The sequence below is a fragment of the Chenopodium quinoa genome, unplaced genomic scaffold, assembly GCF_001683475.1.
Source record: "Chenopodium quinoa cultivar QQ74 unplaced genomic scaffold, ASM168347v1, whole genome shotgun sequence".
Classification (NCBI taxonomy): domain Eukaryota; kingdom Viridiplantae; phylum Streptophyta; class Magnoliopsida; order Caryophyllales; family Amaranthaceae; genus Chenopodium; species Chenopodium quinoa.
Genome location: NW_018744460.1, coordinates 1634753 through 1656622, shown reverse-complemented (window position 1 = coordinate 1656622; position 21870 = coordinate 1634753). Strand labels below are relative to the sequence as shown.

Sequence of the window (21870 nt, the reverse complement as noted above, 5' to 3'; positions counted from 1 at the left end):
CATTCATATCACACTAAAGCTTTTCCTGTGCAGTTAACAACCATCATTTTTATGTCTCAATTCTTTGACTAAACGCCGTAAATTTGGTCCTACCCAAACCAATTTCTAATCATATTTTGAAAATTTAGACTTATCATAATGATCCAGCTTCAAGCACATTATATATATATATACTTCTAAAAGAAAAAATCCAACAAGATAATATATTGAATTCAAAGCCAATAACTAGACAATCAAGGTTTTAGCTGCCTCACTGGCCCAGTTTCTGGGTTGCCCTTTCATGTATTAAACTTCTGGATGGCTGCGAGATCAAAGAAGAGCTCATTTCTAAGGCCGACATCGGCTGCATGATGGGCAAGTTTTGCGAGAAATTGATCTTACTTGCCACTTTACCTACCGGTTTTACGTACACAGTTACTTAGGTGTTGAAGCTATAGTACTATACTCCATGAGTATAAATACGAGTATATTAATTCCTTAGATCTTGCAGTGACTTAAAGAAGAGTGTTGCTCTTGGTCCAACTAAACAATTACTTTTTAGCCTCTACTGAAAGTTGGTCATGATCTTGAAAAAAAGCCTAAACATTTACCTTGAGGTATAGTACGGAGTTTCTGTTTTACAATATTTTTTTACAGCAAAATTTGAATTCGTCAACGAAAGAACAGCAAAAGAAATAAAGACATACTAGAACAAGAAACATTTTACAGAATCAAATTTCACTACACTAGACAACATGTACAATACTAACAGCCATTTACAGTGATATTGACTCTTGTGACCCAGTTATGACAGGAACTTGGGGGGAAAACAAAGAGGGAAAAAACAGAGGGAGGATAGAAAGAATTTTACAGTACCCTCCCAGCAGTCACTACAGAATCAGCTCTTCTAGGTGTTGGCCTACGTTACCCCACCACCCTGTTGTACGTCTAGTGTCAAGTGTTTTGACATGATACACATTGTCGGACACAACACCCAAATCTGAGCCAGTGCATCATAGGTGTTGGCCTTGTTTTCTTGGCAGCCGTATGATTGGAAGTATATGCTCTCATAGAAAGCTTGTTCCTAGAGAAAGGTCGTTAAAATTGGATAAAATTTGTGATCTAGTAGTCCCAATCTGGTGGGCGATTTCTAGTTGTTCTTCCAGCGGTAACATCTCATAACTGCAAGAGAAAAAACATCATATAATGAGTATCTTAGTAGTTAGTTTTACTCATTTGATTATATTTGGAAGCAGCAGTAAAATTAGTTTTTCAGCAGAAACATGTCGTGTAGTAAGGAAATGAGTAACAGAAACTCACTGGCAAAGCAGCTCAAAATCAACTATGTTGTCAGGCCCAGGGCGATGTGCCCTACCGCATGACTGGAATTGGCGAAAAGATTTCGGATTTAGCCCAGCAACATGAGGAGCAGCTTCAACAAGCTTTCTCTGCAGCGATTGCAGCCTCCGAAATGATAGCTCATCAAGTGGTGCAATACAGCCAATGCTTCCATCAAGAGTACCAAATAGTAGCGCGTATCTATTAGTTTTATCAGGGCCTGGAGTAGCATTTGGTTTATCAGACGAAGCAGGAAGCATTTGCAATCGCAGGAATTTCGTCACATGGGCACCAATATGAAATTCAGCTCTTGAAAGAAGCTTTTGTCCTTTCCAACTCTCAGACAACTTTGGCGCATAGTAGAAAACCTATTGGCAGAAAATATTAACATATGGGGAAATGTAGCCAGAATCATATAGAGGAAAACCTGTACAAGTCTCGTGAAAAAATTAAAATGGTAGTAAAGCTGGTAACGGAAAACCATAGCCATGAGTAATTTCAGCAATCCATTAATCTAGCAGAAATCAGCAGTAAACAATTGCTCCAAATATAATCAAATGAGTAGTACTAACTTCTAAGATACTGAGTGAAACACAACTAAAATTACTAACAACTAATATAATAAACTGAGTAATTTTAGTTGTGTTTTTCTAATTTCTACTCTGTAATTTTGATCTCTGGAAAAAAGTTTATGCTTAGAACATTGTCAAATAAAATAACAATAAATAAACAAATCACTGTAGCACAGGAAACATGTTCAGACATCAGACTTGAACGTGCCACCGTCTTTCTTTAAACAGCCAATTAAATGTTCAGTTAATTCTTTTCCATTTCAACAAATTATTAAAGAGCTAATCTCAATAGATGAAACAACAAAGACAATAATTCTATCAAGCCCTGATACAACAATTTTAACTTGAACAAGCAAACCAAAACTTATTTTACACAAATAATGACTTGAAAGTTGTCTAGGTTTATCTTATAACAGCACTAAGTTAGAGTACTTGTAAATAATAATAATCATCCTACATTATACTATAGTTCTTTAAAAGCTAAAACTTGAAAAGAAACAAGCCAGATACACCACCCACTCACCCAGACCCAGATCAGATGTCTTCCAATACATTGACAGCAAAAGACACATCCCAACTTCCCATTCCAATTCATCAATTGCTTTGCCTAAAAAATTCTGTCTTAGAACAAAAGTCTACTATCTGATCATTTTGTTCCTCTTGATAAACTAACTAGAAGGCCATAGACTGCCCTATTCCATCTATCTTTCCCAACCTACCACAGAGCAACATTCTACTAAATACGTAAATTTGCACAAACTTATATAGAATATTTTATTAAAGAGCCATCTGTAGATTAACAACTCATAATTATTCCCACTAAGTTATAGTCCGATGCTGCTACATTCTTCCACTGTTCCATATCTATCTATATTTCTATTCCAACTACTACATAAATTTTTTAAAGCATAGGAAAAATGCTGACCTGAACATTTTTCTGTTCATCTGAAACTACAAGGCTGAGTGTACTCCCATCTATTAGGAATTCGGTTGAAAAACAGTCAAGTGACCCAAAATCCTTTGCCAACAAGCTAAGTTGAGAACCTTGTTCCTTCCAGTTAAGAAAATATATGCTCTTATGAATGTCTCCAAGAAGAATGAAATTTTTAACCTGCAACAGTCAAGAAAATATTGATTATATTGAAGAAACATTCTCAATATATATATCTCAGTTCTCTATTGCAGAAGGTGTTCAAAAGCAATTAAAAAATTAAAAATTATGATTCATGATATCAAAAAATGGATTTACCATAGTACTGCATTTTATATTTAAAAAAATAGAAAAGAAGAAAAAATAAAAGAGAAATTACAAAAGCAGAAAATACACTCTCAGTGGAATATCAAGGAATCATCAGATCATCCATAACTCACAAGTTAAATGTCTATCAACAAACATCCAAGTCAGAGCACGAAAGTCCATAACCAACCTTTATCTTTGAATAAGAAAAAATCCATAAAAATTGAAAAATGGATTTCAGGGAGTGAGACTAGTGGCGGAACAAGATCAAAAAGGGAAAAAATAACCCAAAATATTAAAAATCCAATCATGTATTACCCAAAAAAAATAGACCGGGGAGGTCCAAAAAGACCCACAAGGCAACAAGCTTAAACCCTGATAAGCTAAACACACCACCCAGTCTCATCTTGAAGCCAGAGAAGATACCTGATCCCGAAAAATAATACCATTCCTCCACCATCAAACACAAACAAACAAAAATTGCAGCTCACCACAACTGTATTCCAACTACATAGTGTCTCTGAAACAGATAAAACCTCATATTGGACCTTTAATAACCCAGGCAGTATGTGGGTAACCCAGCTACCCCCAACACGAAAAAGCCTTTGCCATAGACAAGCTGTTATGTCACAATGCAATAACCAGTGGTTTCCCATCTTTCCATCACCAAGAAAGTACACAAACCCTTTGAAACTTCAATTTTTACAAGCACTGAGCTTTCTCCAAACTATCAACCTAAACCAATGCTTTCACCCACTTTGGAACTCTATAAAGGTGGAATCAAAGAAAGATTTCAAGTTACAACTTTTGTGCCAGTGGCTGGAGAAAGAACACGAGTCATGCAATATACTGGGATCCACAGAAACTAATTCAATATTGCTCAACAAATTTGAATGCCTTCCATGACTCCTACTCAAAAAGATTCCTCCTGAAGTGACAGTTCTAAGAGAAATTAACCATTTGAACAAACAGCCCACCAAAGAAGAGAGAGCTCAGAGTGGTGAGCATCAAACCATCTATGGAGCCATTGGGATGTATACTAAAATGCTGTGCCCCTTCCCAAGAATCCAACCATAAGCAATCTGATTTCCATTCACAACAGAAAAATGAAGACACTGTGAACCAAACTTTCAAGGAATCTAGAAAGGACATTATGTTTTGTTTTTTCTTTCGAAACTGTTTGAACCATTTCCATCTGACTTATACCCACATTAACATGGATGATAACCTTAAGCAAGCAGGTTTCAAAAATGCTCCATTTTACAACATCACTTTAAAACATTTGTTATTTCAAAAATGTAATGGAAAATAAAATGATGCACATTGCACATGCCACAAAAATAGATGGCAACCACAAAAGCAATATATAGCACTCATCTAGTGTACAAACAAAAAAGGGGGTCGAGGAGTAGAAGCCAGTGCCAAAAGGAAATACATACAATGTTTAAGCTCACAACATGCAGAGGAGCATCAAAGAATGCCACGCCATTCAAGTCTGTACCAGTCCATTTGTGCAAGATAATTTTAGTACCAGCAGCTATCAGCAAATGACCTTGAAGTGAAGCTACAGCAGATATAGCACCCTTCAATTCCTTGGTATACATTTCTGAAACCTACGAAGAAACCCGGGGAATAAAATAAACTTACAAATAAGTGAGCTGCAACATGAACAGCTTTTGGTAAAGTTTATGCCATAACATAAAACTATACAGCAGAAGTATGAACATCAAGAAATAACTGTTAGAATTGCAAGATTCAGTAGGATACCAAATTTTGAGGATTATCTGATCGTCCAAGGGCATATAAGAGTACACGCCCTCTTGCAGCCACATCCTCCCCTTGCACATAGGCTGTGCCAATAGCTAAGAGTGTTTCATTCTCTTTAGTGGTTGTGTTCTGCAGAAGACGATAACCACAGAAGAAAGTGAGATAGAGAGAGAGAGAGAGAGAGAGAGAGAGAGAGAGAAAATTAACTAACAGCAATCATCAAAGTTGCAGGCAAGAGATCGCATAGATTAGTCCATTAAGTTATATAAATGTGTAGTGAGCTTACTAGCAAGGTAACCATTCTAGCAGTGAGAGCATTTTCTGAACTTTGCATAGGGATAGTAGCTTTTGTTTGCCAGGTTCCACCAGATTTTTCTGGCTCCATTATCCGAATTTCAAATGCATCTATAGTGTAAGTCCTCTGTAGCTCATCAGAACTAAGATTGTCATGGTCAATCTGATGGCCAGTTTCTTGATCAACTAGAGATGAAAGAATCTGATTTAAGGGCTTCATAACCTGCAAGGAATGACATCATTTAATTTTGCAGCATAGAATCATGTTGCATGATATATTAGAAGCACCTTTCAGATTATAATTCACCTATCAAAGTACATTGAGAAGAAAGCAGTAGAAAATAGGAAGGCAAGAAGCATATTAGTACAATGCCAGACTTGTTTTCAACACAAAATAGCACAAGGCAGCATCAAAATACTAAGGCAATGCCACCTATGAATCTATGACAGAAGGGACTGTTTTGATTTGAACCTATCAAGATGTTCCCGCTCACTTACAGCTAGAAGTTATCGATTTATAGTTTATCTGCTGGATTTAAGCATGTGCAATGCAAGGCACTGACTAACAGACTCGCCAATACTGAAAGCAAAAATAAGTGCAACATACACAAATGCAGGGGAAAATGAACCAAGGATTATCAATAAATTGATCCTCAATCAACAAAGTTACAATATGGAAAATTTAAGCTACCGACTCTTCAACCATCAAATTTCCAACAAGCAAAAGCTTTAATACTCATGAAAGAACAAAGGTTACAGGAACTCACAGGAAACGAAACAATAAGTGGGTATAAATTCTTATCAGCAAAGTAGGTGACTTGATGGGGAGTGCCCTTCAATGGAATCTAACAAAAAAAAAATCAAGTTAGCTCATAGATATAATAAATAATTTTGCGCAATATAACATACAAACTTCTTAGTTGTAAAAAAAAAAAGAGGAAAACTGTTACTTTCTGCATGGGCCAGTAATTGTCGTAACTCAGTCCAGATGGCAGCTGGCAAATTTTAAGCAAACCCTATCACATAGAAGTGAAAAAGTAATATCAGTCAAGTGCCACAAAAGTTAGGATTATCAACTAATGTGCCAAATGTGAGGATATAACCTGTGAGGTCACGTATATAAATCCATGATTGCAATTCACATTGTGAAGAACCGTGAATGCGACAATGGACCCATCACACAGCTGCAACCAAAGAAATGACTTGTGTTAACTATGTTAGACCTTTTTTACAAATACAAGTAACAGCATGAACATTAATGACATAAATGTAAAAGAAACAACCAAAAAAAGTAACAAGAGAGGTCAAAAGCCTTAGAAGAAAAAGAAAGAAAAAAAAATAAAAAATTAAGTACCAAATGTTATGTTTTAAATGGTTACTAATTACATATAACCTCCAAAGGCAAGATTTCTCAAGCGGGATTGGGAAAAGGAAAATGATTGATGTGTTATGTATTCAAGCTGCAATAGACCGACCTGTGGGTGAACACGCAAGCGCTCCCTGAAGACCATAAACCAAGCTGGTCTCATCCCGGAAAGAAAAAATCCTTGATGGCCACCAATATTCTTATAAATGGAAATACGAGGCATGGCCCCTTCTGCGGACACTTCCTCACGTGTGTGCATATCCAAGGGAATGCGGAGAAACCTCAAATTTCGCAGCCTAGAGAAACTTGAGCTATCATGAGTGATTAAATCTTGTCCTCCTTTTTCATCTTCATTTTTAGCATTTTCTTGAGCCTCAAATAAATACGCATGGTAACAAAGAATTGTTCCGTCTGTCAATATTCCAAATAGAAAAGGACGGCTGTGCTGTCCAGACCATCTGTGCATTACCACTTCAGAAACTTTAATGTTCTGCACATTTTCTTTTCTGGCCTGACCTGCCATATCCTCAGAACTCTTGGAGATCTCGTGAGGTTCTAGTAGTGACTCTTTGACAAAGGAATCAGTAAGATAGGCCTTTCCAGAGATAAATTTTTCAACAGTGAAAACGCAATTAAAACCAGGCACATCAAATATATCAAGGGTGCCATTATCATAACAAGTGATACAGTAGATATCCCCATCATGTGACACCCCATCTGACCCAACAATGGTCTCACCAACACCAGTTGAAAGCCAAGCATCCGTACTGGCCTTCCGAAGCCATGGCTCAGGACCCCTATCATTATAAAGTGTACAAGCAGAGATTGATTTCTTTAAACCCTCAAATACTGAAGGAACATCAATGGAAACAGTGCAATTGGAAGGATCTGCATATGATTTTGCAAAAAGCCAAGATGAGATATTCTGGTGAAACAACATCAGCATACAGGACAATAATATAATTATCATACCTCCAACAAGAAGCTGGACACTACTATCACTCATCTTCAGTAATACATAAGGATCAGCAATTGACACTGCTGAAACAGTTATGCCATCAGACCCAGAACCAGATTCAGTGCCGTTAGATCCAAAAGTTAGCTCCTGGGTCATGTATGAACCATCTAGGATTCGGGCACCACGAGCATAGACCTGAATAACACGACGCCTGGAAATAAAAGCCAAAAAGCACAAGAAACAACCTCAGTAAAGATTATACGACAACCACCAATCATCAACAAGTGGTTAAAAGAACTGTCCACTTGAGAAGTTTGTGACACAGCAGAACAGCCTAAAATAGATGCATTTGAGTATCATAAGTATAAATTATAAAACTCTTGCAAGTAAAAAAAATGGTTCGACAAGAACATGGAGTTGCAGGCACTGACTAGCAAGCAACAGTCTGCTCGGAACAAATGCAACAACACAATTAAGAGAGATACAGTTCTAAATTGAGGAAATTCTCCTACCTAAGCCTAGGCCATGTTTCAGAGATATAAAATGCATTGCTGTAAATAATCACCTTCCAAATAAATTTCCTGCAGCAATAGTACTCCCTTGAACATAATAGTCAACACTTTCAGTAACTTCCCCCAGAAGATCAGCTGTTTCAAGAACCTGAAAAGACAGGAAAACACATTATCAAAATAAAATTGGACAAAAAATTGATTAACATAAGAAAAAGCTTCGGAATATCAAGATGTAAGCACTTCACAACAACAAAGTATGGAATTCTTCCAATTTGGATAGGATGCAGTAAAAATTTGCTTTTAACATCTGATACTAGGAAGTTAAGACTTCAAAAAAAAAAAAAAAAAAAAAATAATAATAATAATAATAAAGCGGCTCATTAATATCATAGGAAGTTAAGATTTGAATAAAAAGAATAAAGTAGTCAACTTCACAATTGGAATTCTCAAGCTCAGCAGTAAGGTTTCTCTTTTCTTTTCTGTACAAAATTGTTCAGAGGATAGTCGGATATAAGTTAAAAGGGACAAAAGCTATTGATCCCCACTACCATATATTGTTTGACCTTGCACAAAGCAGATAGGAGAGCAGCTACCGGGGCCAAATAATTAAAAGTATGAACCAAACCAAAAACAAAACAAAGTATGAATTCAAGAACTCATAAACTGATAATCAGCTAAATAACATTGCATCTGCATTTTAAGACAAGAAAAAGAATTGGGAAAACAACAAGGGATTCTCAAGTCAAAAAGAAATTAGAAGCATAACAAGCATAGTGTTGTGACCCCACAAAAGAGTATATACTTAATTAAAAGTTCTGCAGTAAACTTTGTCTGTACAGCGGCCAAAACCATATACCCAATTGGAAACCAGATGCTCCCAATTTCACAAAAAATAATATGAACATAAGAGAGTAAGAGCAAGGAAAATTCAATCTGCTTCAGCAACTTTGATCGGCAGAAAGTGGATATCTCCTTACCATTGTTCGTGACTCTAAGCTTATGATCAAATATGCATGATATTCATCCTCCTCTGCTGCTATCTTGGATGCATCAGTATTATGACTACGAGAACTCTTGTGATAGACAGTCCAAATCCCTTTAACTCCAGGTAATTCGACCTAATAATTAACCAAAGAAAAAAGACACTATTCAAATTTTTAAATAATAATAAAATAAAGTCCATACAGCATGACACAAACATTGTGGTTGTTGGATGAGCACATTATAAAAAGACATGGAATTAGACTACATACCTATCAAAATCCACCCACTCCTCCTCCGCCCCCCCTCCCCCCCGGTGCGAAGATTCAAATGTGTACAAGTACTTATAAAAGTGTCATGAATGCATCTTTTGTGTCGTTCAGGTGAAGAAATTAACAGCAAGGCCAAGCTGGTGATGGAATTCAAGCATACACATATATAACAAACCTCCAAGATATTTATTTAATTTTTTTTGGTAAATCACAAACCACTACCAGGCAAGTATCATAGGTTACTGGCTTTACTGCAATTTATGTAAAAGGGGGGAGCAGCAACAGATGATAATAAGACGAATAGACCACCAGAAATATATGGTACTCCGTACTCATATTATTAATTTTAAAAAAAAATTATAAATAAATAAATGAAGAGCATATCAGCAGAATTTACAAGATTATTTTGATGACAAGAAGTCAACAAAAAAGGGAGGGGTGAGGGCATAGCAATCCAAAGTTTCACAATTAAGCAAAAACATCTAGTAACATCCCACCCCACCCTGTAAAAGATGGCCAACATAGATAGAAAAGCACAAATACCAATAAATCTACCAGAACACACCTCAGTAATCGTTTCAGGGCGAATTGAACGCTGAATAACGCAAAGTGCACCATTTTTCCCGTGTCCAGAACAACAAACCTGCATGAAAAACATTATTAAAAGTAGCGAGAAAACCATTGACAAGGGAAATCTGATCAAAGGATAACATTGGACATAAATTCAACTTTTCCAACAAAACTAGGACTTTTCATGAGAACTTCTGATCTTATTCCCCACCCAAAAAAAAAAAAAAAAAAAAAAAAAAAAGATTGTGAGATTTATCCCAGATCCCTTATTCCAGATTAGCTAAGGGCAGCAGAACTGACAATTTCATAGTTACTCTGCTTAGCCATTCCAGTGGCATTTGGGTTTGCATTGATCCTTAACCCATATGAGAAATCCTTCAGGGGACCAATATTTATCAATGAATCCCTCACTGCAAAAGCAAAAGATTTCTGCAAAAAAAAAAAAAAAAAAAAAAAAAAAAAAAAAAAAAAAAAAAAAAAAATCAAGTGAAGCAAAATCACTAACAGATCATACCAATGCCTTATTTGGCGAAATACTTTCAATTTAAGCCACATTTAACACGTCAAATAACCTATACATTAATAAGTCCCACCATTTTATAATTTAGGATATATAAGCAATTGTTTAAAATTCACAATGTAAGTCATTCACAGACAAATGTGTTTTCAAAAGCAATTCTTACGCTTCTTCTTTTCTTAATACTGGAACTCATCTAAGGGTACAATAGCAATGACCTTTAAGTTCAATGTTCAATTTCAATCTATAACCCTGTATGCTGGATCCTAAAGACCCTAAGATTAAAGATCAGAGTAGTATAGAATAAATTTAAACTTCTACAGAGTACAAATAAAGTCTATTTAATTGGGCATTTGAGACAAAGCCCATATACCACATCATTGGCATGGTCTTATACAGATGAAATGTTGCACTTCGTGCCTGCCTAAGAGAAAAAGAATATGTTAAGTCATTTTTTACCCCTTTCCTAAGGCTCTTTCTATTTGGCACTTATCATTAGCCTTGTTTGGGACAACGAGAAGTTCTTGTTGCCTGGAAAAAAGGACAAAAAAGGTTGTCTTGCTGAAGCTGTAGCGTGGAATATAGTTCCATAGGCAATTTGGTGATACGATTGGAAAGAAAACCAGCATATCTGGAAGGTATTGGAGTGAATCTTCCCTTCTCAAGTTTAGAGTCCATTTTTTTAAGGGTATGTAGGTGGAGTCAAGTTTTAGCATGTGAGCGTTGCTAAACTTTTCTTGCTTTTGTATATAAAAAGCTTCATGAGAGCTTAAGCTTTTTAGTCCTAACGAAGCTCTCGTTTAATATATGGATGCCAACTAGTCCTACATTACAAAAAATACCTTACAAAATAGATAAGAATTCAAACTATCTGAAGATAATAGCTTATATCCAACTAAGTCAAAAGTACGATATCTAAAGAACCAAAATTCTAAAACCCAAGGCACCTCACCTCAGATTGGCTGGCATCTATCACCCACATTACCCGGAACCCGGTCAGAAATAATATTTCCAACAATTTCAGGTCTAGGGGCCAGCTAGGTTCAGGAATGTGGATCTGGGGACACACCACACTGCCAGATCCAAGGACTTGACCAGATGGAAACAAGCTTAGGGAAAACAATATAGAGATTCACAGCTCCAAATTTTGAGATATTTCTTAATAATTTGTTATATTCTACGGTATATCTTTAGAAACAAGTATTTGTTATTTTGTAATGCATTAGAACAGAACTATGCAATGCACCTTACAGCACAGGGCTTAATGATCTTATGTCACAGCTCTACACATCTCAGACAAAAAGGAGGAATACAGACAAGAGAAAGATAAAATGTTATAGTGCTCTAATCGAATGGAGGGTGAAATGACAGACTTTTAACACAGTGGCTTCAAATTAATTGAGCTTTTCCTTCATAGGAAACAGGATATTCACAACAGAATATGTCCATTGACATATCACTGCCTAAATATCACTGAACTGATTGGAGATAATTAGATGACCTTTTCCCTCTCCCCTAACAAAAAAAGAAACAAAAAATCCCCAAAGTATGCCTTACACAGTGTTTGAATGGAAAATTAGAAAGGAAAGGGAGTGAAGAGGAAGGGAGGGAAGAGATAAAGTAAAAAGGGGTGGACACAGAAGCAGGGGAAAGGAGGTGAGATAAAGAATGAGGTCGGATATAGAAGCAAGGGAAAGAGGAGAGCAGGAGAGGCAGAACTTAAGTGACTGGAAGTTACCATTTTTAATCTCTCCAATATTGGAGAGATTAATTTTTTAAATATTTAAGGACAGAACATCCTCCCATTTCCCTCCCCTCCTTTTCCCTCACCCTCTTAATGTACTATCCAGACAATGGAACATCCCTTGCTCCTTCTCTCTTCTTTTCTCCTCAAATCCTTCAACCCAAACACACTGTTAAAGAAAAAATCAGGGGAAAAAAACACAAATTTAAAAAGAAGAGGATGTACAGGCTATGGAACAATTTTTCAAAGATCAGTGTTCCATAATGCATTCAATGATACTGATACAAGGACAGACCTGAGCTGAATCTGCTTTATTAGGAGTTGAGCCATATAAAGAAAGTTCCTCACCACCAACCATGTCTTGCAACGCATCTGATGATGATCGCCGTAGGCGTTTCATTGACGGGGCATCACCTTCAATATCCCCAACCTGGCAAACAGAGAGCGCAACAGGATCTTTGAATTAATAAATGCATAGAAGCAAAAATGAAAAAATAGGAAGGAAAGAGAGGATAAGAGAACAATTAGATTCATGCAGCAACAAAAGTCAAATGAGCAAATATTGGGAGTATATAAAGCACCTCTTCCTTCACAGAAGATGCAGAGGCTGTAGGAGCAGTTCCAAAAGTATATTGCACAAGCAAGCTGTCTCCCAGGCGGCTACCCAGAAAGAACAAAGAGTTTCCTACTGTCGTAATATCCTATAAGAAATAAAGAATAGCCAAATTGCATCTATAAGCTCCATGATATATGGGAAAAAAAATTGGCAAAGAAAAAATAATGATGATAATAAACATTACATAAACTATGAAGGTGAAACTAGACAAATTGATGAATACAACTAACCGATGTAAGAACAGAAGCTCTGGACTTCACTAGGTCAAGCCTCTGCACAACCCTACACATCAAGAATAGGAATGATAACAATAAAAATGGGGCATTTAATTAAAATTACCCAAATATGAGTAGCATATAGGAATTTTCACCAGAAAACTGATCATATACCAAAATAGATTTCATAAATTTCCTAACTTAAATGCCAACTACTTAGCAGAATTCAACAATCAACATACCACTACAATTGTAAAAGAAACAGCCCAGACTGCTCATACTCTTTGTAGAAAACTTCTTCCTTTTCTAGAAGGTGTGACAGAACAAAATCCTAGTCTTAAAGTCAATGATATAATAAAAACCTTGGGGAGATCAAGTGAATAAGACATCCCCCTTCCAACATGTTAAGGAGTTTCATATTCACCCACCAAAAACTAGATGCAACTGAGTCCAATTAGTGTCACGACCAGAACTTTGGCCCATCATACCTCCATTTGGCACTGCCCCTAACCAATGCCAAAAATTTGGGTACGCTACATGCACCTTGAAAGAAAAATGAAACAGGAGTGCAACTCCGCCATGCCTCTACACTTATCATCAGTCAAATAAAAGTATCTTCTGTTGTATGAAGCAATCTTTATCAGTTCAGCACAGCTGGGCAACTCAGTTTACTCCAAGCTTTGGTAGACATAACCAACACCTCATTCAAGCATTAAAATTTGTGATAATCCTTCAAATGGGATAAAAAAGCTTCAAAAACAATCATCCTCCTCACCACAAATGTACAACACCTTAAAACAAACAGGCTAACTTGATTACGGTCCTCCAATTACAGAAAAAAAAAAAAAAAAAAAAAAAAAAAAAAAAAAAAAAACTTTTCATAAACTAGATAGTTAAATTCCCCATGGCATTAATATTTGCACCACCGGATGACAGTCCAACGTTTCAAAACTAGATATTTAAATAAAAGTCATCCCCAAAATTTCATTTAACATTTCATGATCCTTACTCCAATTAACATTAACCAACTTCGAGTTCATTAAAAAAATATATACTTCCTCCGTTTTGTAATACTTGCAACACTTCCCTGAAATTGAAATGGAAATGTAACGATACTTGCAACACACTATAATTAGAAAGTTTTTTTTGTTGAAAGTTGTACTATTACCCTTAGTTAAAGCTCATGGCCCAAAAAAAAAAAAAAAAAAAAAAAAAAAAAAAACTCATGGCTCACTACATTATACTCCTAACAATCTCTCACCCCCATTTTAAGTGTATTAAATCATGTGATGCCCACTTTTCTTAAATACCATGAAAAGGTGTGTTGAATTATTAAAAAAACAGAGGAAGTATTTACTTGTAACAAGGTAAAATTTATAAATGGTACCACAGCAGTGTAAACACGTACAAAAGGAGTACAGTAAACAATATATTGTCGTAAGCTATCAGGTAAAATTTTTCTAACAGAACCATACTCCATACTCCACACTTCAAGAGTCCAACCTCTCTCCGTCCTTTTTCATACCACCGGAGCAACCTTGGCAGCATGAGGTTGAACCCATTTTATCTCAGCAAAGCCACTAAGGATGAATAACATAGGGGGGGACAAAACAAAACAAAAACAAAAAGACAGAAGAGTCACTCTTTGGAAACATGCGGCAGAAATTTGCTAGCTATAAGATAAAATGTATATTGTGAAAATGAATAAAAACATACAACTCAGCAACTAAAGGTGAAACAGAAATACCATATGAGATAAAATGCATATTGTGAAAATGAATTAAAATTTGACATCAACAATATTTAATGGAATATCAATTAAACTACAAATGCATTACTATTGTGGCTTACAATCTCCAAGTGTTTGGAATCAAATAACTATCAACCACTTACAGAATAAACAAAGAGATAAGAACACCTACCTTCCATCATAAACAAGTGTCAGCAAAAGTAGTTCACCAGTTTTAGTTGACAGCATAGCAACGTCATTAGCTAACCAAGCTGCATGGGCAGTATCAAGCTCCACAGTGAAACTTGATCTTGGCATCTCTTGGCTGATAGGAATGATGTGTAGGAAACACATAAAAAAAAAAAGCGCACAACAGTGAGAAAAATATAGCATAAACACCAAAATTAGGCTTGAATGATCTCCATCATCCAACAGGCATAATTTATTAAGTCATACTGCTTAATATCTTAGAGAAACAGGAAGCACTACTTTAGTATCCTTTTCGTTTTAAATTTTACCCTACAACATAATAGTTTCTATATTCAAAGGTACTATATTAAGCCCGGCAAAAGTGAGAATATTTTAAAGTAAACTGACGTAGTAAAAGGAGGAAAAACATGATGTACAGATTAATAGTATGCCACTAGCCTAGTAAAAGAGGTACTTGTGTGAAATTATTAGGGTATAAGCATTCCACATTTGAGCATTAGTAATGGAGATAAGGTAACATTAGAGAAGAAAACAAAAGTTACCTGCCATCAGCCGTAACTGCAAATGTGTTCACAGCCAAGGCACATGACATTGACTACCAAACAAAAGAAGATTTACAATCATTAATAATCCATAATATAAATTTAGAGTGAAGATTGCTGAAATACAACAAATGAAACATAAACCATAACTATGAAACAGCACTGAGATTAATGAGTACAAGCAAAACGTATTACCTGGCTGTGATAATAAACGGCATTAGAGGAGATTACAAGAACACCACCAATCGGAGAAGGAACTGCAAGCAGCTTGTAAGCATCATGTGGCAGGTTCTGTTGTCAGTTGCATGAAAAGACATGATTTGAGTATGCCAAGACAAATATAAAACTAGAGCTACTAAACAGCATGATACAATATTCAACTTAGATGCATCCTCACATCTTATCTGAAATGTGTGAATATATATATCATTCAAAGACCTATTCCCATTGTCACACACACACACACACACACACAAAAAAAAAAAAAAACAAACAAACACCAAAGACCTCTTCCAAACAAAAAGCAAAGTTCAATAATTTTTGTCACATCAAGTGTCACAAACCACCAATCAATACACATTGTTATACCAAGACTATAAACAAAAGGCAGAGTTCAACACATACTGTCATATCAAGACTAATATTGCAGTACACTTTTAGGAGTTATAGCCTCTAAGCCTGAGCAAACAGTTTCAGTTGCGCTCATTAGAATAAAAAACTCTCTTGTGAGAAGCAATTGTCTTATTGGAGGATCAGATACGTGGGCATTGGAAGCTATTGATCAACCGTAAACCCTTTTTTCTATTGATGGGCCATCTGTAATCCCAAAGCCTTAACCTTGTAGATAAGCAACTCCAACCCATTATTCCTATTTAATAATTTTTAACAGGGCAACTAAGCCAGTTTGACCTACTAAAATCATTTCATCCAGCTGAAAACTTACCGTAGCTGACCATATAAGGGGATGTTGCTTCATTGTAGTATTGATACTAAGCGCTGAAAGCATGCAAGTGTGGTGCTTCCATGAGATCCTTCCCGCCCAAGTAAGCTCCCGTTCATGAAGTATTACCAGCACAGGTTCAATGTATCCTGAAAACGAATCCATGTACATTGAAAATACTTCACCAGAAGTAGAGCTGAAAAGCACTATACTTATACACACAAAAACATGTGCCAGACCAGCATACATTTAAATATTCATAAATGCTATCATTGCTAAGCCAAATCACAGCAATTACATGAAATTATATTATCACATTCGTTGATTATTTAAAATCGGCGGGACAATGCAAACAAACAAACAGACAAGGTTATTTAGTAAATAAAGACAAAATTCATAGAAATGGTAGAATATAGCTTTCACTGAACCTCACCATGAACGAATACAAAATCTTTAACATGCTTGATATCCAAATCCCTTAGATTAATTATGTAGGATGATTCAACGCGAGCGGAAGCTGCACCTCCAACACCAGAATTCTCATCATCCCCAACCAAACCAGTACCAGCCTGTACCACCATAGGAAATAGTACAATTACACAATATACTGAACAGCAAATAGAATGACATGAATCAATAGTTTAAAAAACAAAAATCTCAATCAAACATTGTAAACATCTTGGTGCCTCTGGCCCTCTGCATAGGAAACTGCATTAAAATATAATATATTGGAAATTGTGATGATGCAACCATGTTAAACAAAGACAGTGGTAATCACTTTTAACGTTGGATCAACCATGGTCTCTCCAAATGGGGCAGGGGGTTGCATTTTTCATATCCGAAAGTATCAATCTCCAGCAGAAACAACACATAGCATTGCGCCATAAAAATTCTAAGTCGGCACCTTAATATGCTTCCAGATTTAAGATCAGATACTTTAAGATTACTATGAATAAGATGACAGATTGACTGTACACAGGGTAAAAATGGGATGTTGACCTAGAAAGACAAACCAAACTTCCAACTATGAATACTGCAATTTAAATAATAAAATATAATCAAAACTACTGGATCAAGCTAACCTTATCAACTGTCCTAATGACATAAAGGCTTCTCATGTAACTCACTACTGTATTTCTGTTAATGAGCAGTAAGACACACACTGAGGCAGACAGAATCTATGTCAAAGATTTTTCCCATAAAGAATACCTGTTTTGCTGCATAACAGGCTGCCAGCCAGCCCACAGAACATATAAGCTAAATTCAAAAGCCTGCACTTTCGTTATCTTACCTTCATTTTCACATCCGCAAATTCTATGGAATTACAAAAGAAAGCATTTAATCCGGCAGATTTCCTCCTTGGCCATACAGCATAATTCACCCATAGGGCTGGAGATACTCAAAAACCTAGATAGGACAATTTTAATTCACAACATCTTCTCCCCTTTCATCTCAAGCAAAGAAGCTAAAGACAAACAAATGGATCTCAATCTCTCCAATGTCATTACAAACGATAAACGTTAGAAGAAAGGCAGTGTCTGACCTCAGATTTCCAGCCTATAACTTAATTGAGTTTATCTAATGTCTTCCACTTATATTTTCCAGGTCACATGAAAACTTCTACCCATCCCTTAATAAACTGAGGTCATTGGCCACCAAAAGAAATAAAATCTAATTCACAAATAACATATCAGCAGGGGTTAATATTTACTTCATGCAGCTTATAAAGGTAATATTAACAGCCAAAGTCATGCCTTGGATTCTCACCACATATTCCCAGTCACCAGTTACTTCTTACTGATGCCTATAACCTTAATAACCAATACTTATGAGTTTACTATCCTGTCTCTTTTGCCTCAGCAATCATAAATTAAAAGAAAAAAAACACCAGAATTGATAGTGTTAATAACAACATATGTAACAGAATTATAGGTCAAATGATATTAATATTCCACTCTTAAAGAATCGTGGGTTATAAAGAGTGTGAGGCATAAAATCATGCAAAGGCTAACTGCAATCGATTCCAGATTTGCTTTTATGTAATTCAAAATTGTATCATAAGTGGGAAAATCACCTAAGTCCTTCATTGTGCAATTATACATTTTGATTACCAAAAGAAAACACAAAAGTCTCAGCTTCTGCCAGGGACCACCTTGAGTTTTCAAACAGGTGAAAAAGAAAAGAAAAGTAATAAAAAGCTACTTTATTAAAAAAAAAAAAAAAAGGTGGAAAGCTAGCATGGATGGTGACAGATGAAAAAGAGACCTGAACAGTCTTAAGTATTATCATTTGCAGATCATAAACAAGAACTCCGCCGCACCTGCCTTGAGGATCAACTTTTACCAAAGGGCCTCTTGCAAAGGCTTCTCTTCCCCTCTTCAAATGAAACCAATCTGGACCTTCAAAACAATGCAATGAGCTGAAGACAAATTGCACAACATCAGACACTATAGATTGAGAATGGGAGTTCAATAATCAGTGAAAAGATGTTGAGAATATTAATAATAAAATAAGGATCTTTGGATAAGCCATGAGCATACTCTGAAACCATCTAAAGTCGCAAACAATGTGAGGACACTCAAAAATCAACTATCCATGGTAGCTTTAACTTATGATTGGATTACATAAAATCAAGAAGAATGGAAGTCTTCTCAGAGCAACTACACATTTTTTTTTCTCTTTTGTTGCTTTTTCTGAGATAATAGTTGGGATGTACTAGGACAATATAAACTGACGATCAAAATATTGGTAATAGCTTTTCTTTACAACAGAAATATTTACATCAGTAAGATATTAAAACCAACAGGCACAACAAGTCCCTGAAATAATTTTAATAAAAGAATTCCCTGAATCTTAGTCTAGATCAGGTATAGCCATAGGGTTAATATTCCTTGAGCGCAACAGAATTATGGAAAGAAGTAAAGGCAGGGAAGCACCCTCACATTTGGGAAGAATCTTGAGCAATGAAACACCCTCTTTCAAATATATTTACTGATACATATCAGCATTTTATTAGGTCTATTGAAAACTCAATCTTTGCAGGGAAACCTTCTGAATAGGAACTTGAAGAACATTGATTTTGTTTAGAATCCTTGAGGAGATCAAAGGGTTTGCCTGGGAGGTATCTCCTATAATAAACACTTTACATAGCTTTTCCCCAGTTTATATATATTTGGAAATCAAAGTTCCGGAAAATTACTAGGCCTTTTTTTTCAAGCACCTTCAGACAACAACTATGATAATTTAATGCTCGGAGACCAAATGAACCCTTTCAGCTGATTTACGTTATGAGATTGACAAGTAGAAACAGCAAACTAGATATTTCTAGGTTGCCAGCTGTCTAGATCTCATTGGCATAAACTCTTTGAGCCTTGAGGTTATCAGATAGCAGAGTTCAGTAAGGCTGGGGTTTTGATGCACCTAAAAACTCCTATTGAGGATCAATATATAAGCCTACAATTCTATTTTCTATATGCCCATTCAAGAGTGAATCCATATCACAAAATACATGAAACCTATATGTTTAAGCATTAGAAGTGGTGAGATATCAATGAATATGATAATACAGAGCTATTAAAAGTAAAACAGCAAACAAATAAAAGAACTTTAAAATCTAAGTAATCAGTTCGAGAACCCGGATATGGAAGCTAACTAGCTAAACATAATTTATTTGAAAGTAACAAAATATAAAGTATCTCCATTTCATAGTAAATTCATCATTCTTACCTGGCACGAAGACTGTGAGTTGAGTCATCAAACTCCAAGACAGATATCTTTGCATCCCGGAATGTTAATATGATTGAATCTCTCCTTTTTGAACTGTCACTTCCACCAACTGAGAGGACAGCCATGGATTCAATGTTACCATGCAACCTGGCATACCCCAATGAGCATATTATGCATTCAGAAATACACAAACAAGCGAATAAAAATAGAAACCACACATTACAAAAGTCTATGACTTGAATCATAAACTTTTTCCCCCTTTTCTAAATTCCAATGATCATGTTGCCAAAATATCATTCCCTAAAATTTATAATTATTCTTACCCTGATGGATAATATTGTAAGCTTTATCACCTATTCACAGATTTCAGCTTCAATTCGAGTTCAATTGGGGCTACATTTTCCGCCAACCCCCCCCCCCTTTTCCCCTCTTTCTAAAGTCTAATTAAACCAATTGTCAATATACCGTCACAGTTTACACTTAATTTCTAAAATCCTAACACTAATGGTTAATATTGTAAGCATAATTGCCTATTTTCACATATTTTAGCTTCAACTCAAATCCAAAAGGTCAATACCAGCCAACATTCCCCTCAAAGACCCCCTTTTCAAGTCTACTTATTCCAATTGCCAAAATATCACTCCAATATACCTAAAATTTCTAAATAATTTAATCCTAAAGGTTTAATTGTACACATTATCACCTATTTTTACAAAATTCAGCTTCAATTCAAGTTCAAAAGCTCAAAACCAACCTACATTTTCCTGCCAACACCCCCCTCCTTTCTATACTCTAATCCGTCCAATTGCCAAAATATCATTCAAGTTCACCTAAAAATTCTAACCCTAATGGTTGATATTGTATGAATTATTGCCTATTTACGCAAAATTCAGCTTCAATTCAAGCTCAAAAGCAAAGTATCAACTACATTTTCCACCAACACCTCAATAAACCAAGCTAAACTTTAAATAATAGAAAACAAGAGGAGAGTAAAAGTAAAAGAAAAAAAAAAAAAAACCTATAATGGCAAACAAGCTCCAAAGAAGCACCAGAGACACCGGCCATGATGCCACCGCGCTTGGCATCGGAAGCAGCATTAATTTCCTGAACCCGAACAACGTAAACCTCGAGAACATTAGCGGCGGAAATGATTAAATTAGGGATAGGACCAATGCCCTGACTACGGCGAGGCCAGTCGGAGTCGAGATCGTCGGAAGGAATTGGAGGGATGAATTGAGGGGTGGAATCGGAGATTGAGTGAGTGAGATAGCCGGCAGCGCAGTTTTCGATGCCGGTTGGCCAGTGCATCATCTTGTATGCTGCGTAACTCATTGTTGTTGATCAGTAGAGAGAAGGGAGAGTGTGGGAGGAGAGCGAAAGGAGAGTGAGTCAGTGAGGTGTTCTAGGGTTTTGGAGTAGAGGGGAATTGCTATGTTGTAAGCCTAAACCCCTGAGTTAAACGCTTGGCAGGACGATGGTGCGGTCGGGTTTGTTTGTACTTGCTCCGTTTCCTTAATTCCTGGTTCATATGAATCGTGTCCCACTTAGAAATTAGAATTTGTTTAGAGCTAAGCTTACTAGACTAGTGGAAAGGATAAGGCCATAAGGAGAATGACTCTAATATAGCATAACCTTTCACATGCAAAACCAATCAAGTCATGCTCTTGGGAAATGGAGGGAAGAATAAAGAAATCCCTTGCCTTAGGAAACGGAAGTAAAGGTGTAGTGATGGTTTGGGAAAGGAGTTTGTTGGGCTACTCCCTTTATCCCAAATTAGTTTTAGGT

General features: G+C 36.1%; 1 protein-coding gene across 2 annotated transcripts; it reads right to left on the bottom strand.

Moving 5' to 3' along the window:
* Nucleotides 1–566: 566 nt before the first annotated feature.
* On the bottom strand, nt 567–21640 carry LOC110697169 (cleavage and polyadenylation specificity factor subunit 1-like). Of its 2 annotated transcripts, XM_021874515.1 has the most exons (26): nt 21104–21640; nt 20086–20232; nt 18625–18778; nt 16793–16928; nt 16363–16508; nt 15615–15710; nt 15420–15472; nt 14861–14992; nt 12954–13005; nt 12689–12808; nt 12403–12537; nt 10147–10275; nt 9842–9919; nt 9001–9141; nt 8077–8171; nt 7526–7722; nt 6663–7441; nt 6291–6371; nt 6138–6203; nt 5955–6032; nt 5180–5410; nt 4894–5022; nt 4566–4739; nt 2815–3000; nt 1300–1685; nt 567–1161 (listed from the first exon to the last, which is right to left on the bottom strand). In XM_021874515.1, the coding sequence occupies exons 1-26, from the start codon at nt 21415–21417 to the stop codon at nt 1047–1049; spliced, it is 4350 nt and encodes a 1449-aa protein (XP_021730207.1). In that variant the 5' UTR covers nt 21418–21640; the 3' UTR covers nt 567–1046. The 2 variants fall into 2 exon arrangements, with proteins under 2 accessions (XP_021730207.1, XP_021730208.1); XM_021874516.1 differs by lacking the exons at nt 20086–20232; nt 21104–21640 and having other exon boundaries at nt 18680–18768.
* Between the last annotated feature and the right edge of the window lie 230 nt (nt 21641–21870).

Bases quoted from the DNA above. Each gene is read 5' to 3' on its own strand.
- LOC110697169 (XM_021874515.1), bottom strand. From the start codon at position 21,417: ATGAGTTACGCAGCATACAAGATGATGCACTGGCCAACCGGCATCGAA. The intron at 7,723-8,076 runs GTGATTATTTAC...TTTTATTTCCAG, and splicing joins GCAGGAAATTTATTTGGAAG to GCGTCGTGTTATTCAGGTCT. The intron at 4,740-4,893 runs GTATCCTACTGA...GTTTCTTCGTAG, and splicing joins CAGATAATCCTCAAAATTTG to GTTTCAGAAATGTATACCAA.